Source organism: Manihot esculenta, chromosome 6 (genome assembly GCF_001659605.2).
Source record: "Manihot esculenta cultivar AM560-2 chromosome 6, M.esculenta_v8, whole genome shotgun sequence".
Taxonomy (NCBI): Eukaryota; Viridiplantae; Streptophyta; class Magnoliopsida; order Malpighiales; family Euphorbiaceae; genus Manihot; species Manihot esculenta.
Window position 1 is genome coordinate 23,613,104 of NC_035166.2, and position 3,502 is coordinate 23,616,605.

The 3,502-nt window shown below is 28.0% G+C and overlaps 1 protein-coding gene and 1 long non-coding RNA gene across 2 annotated transcripts; both read left to right on the forward strand.

The window, feature by feature from the left end:
* The first annotated feature begins 1,154 nt into the window (after positions 1–1,154).
* LOC122723881 lies at positions 1,155–1,630 on the forward strand. Its single transcript, XM_043957790.1, has 2 exons — positions 1,155–1,350; positions 1,431–1,630. Exons 1-2 carry the CDS (start codon positions 1,218–1,220, stop codon positions 1,628–1,630), a joined length of 333 nt encoding a protein of 110 aa, XP_043813725.1. The 5' UTR covers positions 1,155–1,217.
* A 743-nt stretch (positions 1,631–2,373) lies between these two features.
* Positions 2,374–2,704, forward strand: LOC122723811. The gene is made up of 2 exons (XR_006350990.1): positions 2,374–2,512; positions 2,612–2,704. It is a non-coding gene; the product is annotated as an uncharacterized LOC122723811 (long non-coding RNA).
* The last annotated feature ends 798 nt before the right edge of the window (positions 2,705–3,502 follow it).

Here is a 3,502-nt window from a genome sequence, read left to right on the forward strand (position 1 = left end):
TATCTCTTAATTGAAACCATATACAGAATTATATTTTCTAGTTCTGATTCTTCTCTTAGAGCTGAGACCAGAATTAAAACCTAAACCTAAACCATGGAAATATAATTGGAACCAATACTAGAACTAAGGAAAAAATTGGTATCAATTTCTTAATTTCCAGGAATCGTTTTTTTTTTTTATCTAGTACCGCTTTCTTTTAGGAATCAGTTTCAGAACCGGTACTACACACCCTTAGTAACATGAACTTTACACTGCCATATGCTTAAAGGTGAGCATTTTATAACCATCACCGTGACCAATTAGCAAATTTGGAAATTATGGTAATTGAAAATTTCTTACAGAATTACTAATTACTGAACATAATTACTAATCGGTAACTAAAAAACCAAAATTCTTTATCCACAATATATAAATTAAATTTATACCAAAATTATTTCAAATTTTTAACCAACGATTTAACACCTTTAGGGTCTTATTCCATCAAAAAACACAATTATGCCAAATTTGGCACACTTAAAATTTTTTTTTTACATACTTGAATTTTTTTTACCTACATATTTATATTTTGCGTATAAATTAATTTTGAAGTTTTTTTTTGAAAATAAATTTATTTTGATGTTAAAAATACAGCTCTACAAACGTGTGGTCATGATTTTTTTTCTTTTAAAAAAAAATTCATAGCGTTGATTTTGAATCTGCTTAAACAAATTAAAATTATTTTATTTTGCTTATTTAATTAAAAATATAAAATATTTTAATTACAAAAAAGTAAAAATAAATAATATTATATTAATTAATAAAGAAAACCCTATCAATTAGTGGCGGCAATATAATGATAAGCTTAATATATATATTTTTGGCTTGGGGGAATGAAAACCTTAAAATTAAAAATTTCCTCCCTACAGCCGCTACTGCTACCACTACGAATTCTTTTCCCCAATTTCATTCTCACTCATGATTCATTCAGTTTTCAATTAATGTCCACTGTCAAATGGAAAAGCTCCCATTATCAAATCCAATCAGGTATGTTTAAAATTACAAAAGCCTTAAAATTAATGTTTCATTGTAATTGTTCTAGGTTAAACACGTGAAAGGCATCTGATATTTACTTTTCATTCGTTTTTCATCTGTTAAAAAAGCTTTGATTCACTATTTTTATATTAATTTATCCTCTATGTGTAATATTCAATTTTTTCCATGAAGCAGAAGCAAACATCATGGCTCGACGATGCAAGTTGCGGAAAGGGAATTCCATCAATATTAACTTGGAAAATGAGACTAAAAATAATGTTAACCAGAACTTTCAAGAAACTCAAGAGTTACACCAAAATCAGGCTTCAAATTTTCAAGGTAAATAATATTTATGTGATTTATAAATTTTAAGTTATTTTCGTAAATAATTAAATGGCTAACTTCAATTTTTTTTTTAGGGAATACTAGTCAGAAGACAATGAGGTATCATTATGAAGGCCATTTTATATTTTCACCAAATAGAATATATGAAAATGGTAGGTTCATGGAGAAACCTAATTTTGATGTTGATTTCATCTCATTTTTTGATATATTGGATGACTTGAAAAAGGATTGTGGATTTGATGTTATAAAAGGAGATAAATTTTATTACTTATAAAGCTCTTAGTGATCTTGATGCATTGATAGAGGTTAAAGATGATACAGATGTGAAAAATATGATGGATAGTTATAAGAAGTTCCCTTCGAAACCCATTGATATATACACTCTATTTCGAGATTATGATATTTTACCAAATGGACTTGGTGACGAGCTACCCGCAGTTACCGTTGATCACACTTCTAATCAACTTCAAAATCCAAATGCAACTGCAGCAACAGGTTTACTCATTTAATTTTATTTAAACAATTGATTATGTTTACTTGTTCTATGTACATAAATTCTTGTTATTATATGATTATTGTTTTACTTTTGTTTTGAAATAGGTTCGAATACAATTAAAAGAAAAACTAGAGGACCAACACGATGCTTGAAAATCACACAATTGGAGAATGGGCAAAAATTGCCAGTAGAATTTGATGAAGATGATCAAGCTATTGGTGATAATGCTACTGCATTTGTTTGGTTTTTAGGACAAACTATTAGAAGTGTGTCGTGTTGTCCATTGCATGTGAAACAATGGAATAAGATTACCGATGATAAGCTCGACCACATGTGGTCTACCATATTGGTACGAAAATTTATATTAAATTACATCCATTATAAAATGATTATAATTTTTTTAGTTCTATTAAGTATCATAATCTTTGTTTCTTACTTCTTTGCTAAAAGAAAAAGTTAACTTTTGAGTATTCTGATGCAAGAAAGGGAACAATTTTCAGTCATATGAATGTATTATATAGGTATTATAGGCATAAGTTGAAGAAGAAGTACTTTGATTCAAAGGCAACTTATTCACTTCGTCTCCGAAACAAGCCTAAGGATATGGATGTAAAAGATTGGAAGTATTTGGTTAATCTTTGGACAGAAAATGCATTTCAGGTATTAAAAATTCATGTAAAATTTAATAATTTATTTTATATGAATTCAGTTTCTGTTAGCTAACATAAATTCTGAAAATTTTTCATTGTTTTTCTTTAGGAGAGAAGCAACAAAAATAAGACAAATAGATGCAAGCGTTCTATGCCGCCATACACGGGGACAAAAAGCTTTGCTCGGCTGAGAGATCATATGGTATGAGTTTGTTTTTATTTTATTAGTATTATAGTGTTTTTTATTAATTAAATGATACATAAATAATCCCTTTTTACTGCTGTCATTTTGTAGACTATGGCTAGAAAGAAACAAAATAGTATTTGATAATTCTAGTTTAGAACTTGAGAAAGTTTATGATTTGATCTTTTATGGATCTTTTGTTTGGTTTAAGATGTGCCTAGCTTTCTTTACTCCTTAATCCAAATTCTTTTTAGTAGCTCAACAATCAAGAACTGGTCAACCTGTAATGGTATAAGCTAGCTGCTTGTTGTTATTCTTTGTATTCTGCTATAACTCTCAAAGTTCTAATAAAAGCTATTTTTATAAAAAAATAATAATAATGCCTTTTGAAGTTCATATGATTGTTAGAACTTTTTGATATGTCATTTACTATTTTTTCTATAAATACCTAATTAGACTCAGACTGCCGTTATTAACTTTCATTTCCCACATCAAAACAAATTCCCTTTTTCTTTATGCTCATTAAAGTTAAACATGACAATTTTTTAGTAGTATTAGATTAGACAGCAAACACCATTAATAACTCACTCATTTAATGGTGGAATTTGACCATGTTTAATATTCTAAATATATATAGGAATGAATTATGATTGGTCAACCCTATGAGCATCCAAACTTGTAGAGTAAATAATAATCAACAGTATTATGAATTTTAACGCTTGAATTGATATTATTAGCTGTAAAAATGTTAGCTCTTTTATACAAGTTTTGTTTATCTGCAGCATATTTGTAGTTAAGTCAATTGACTCTTTTACA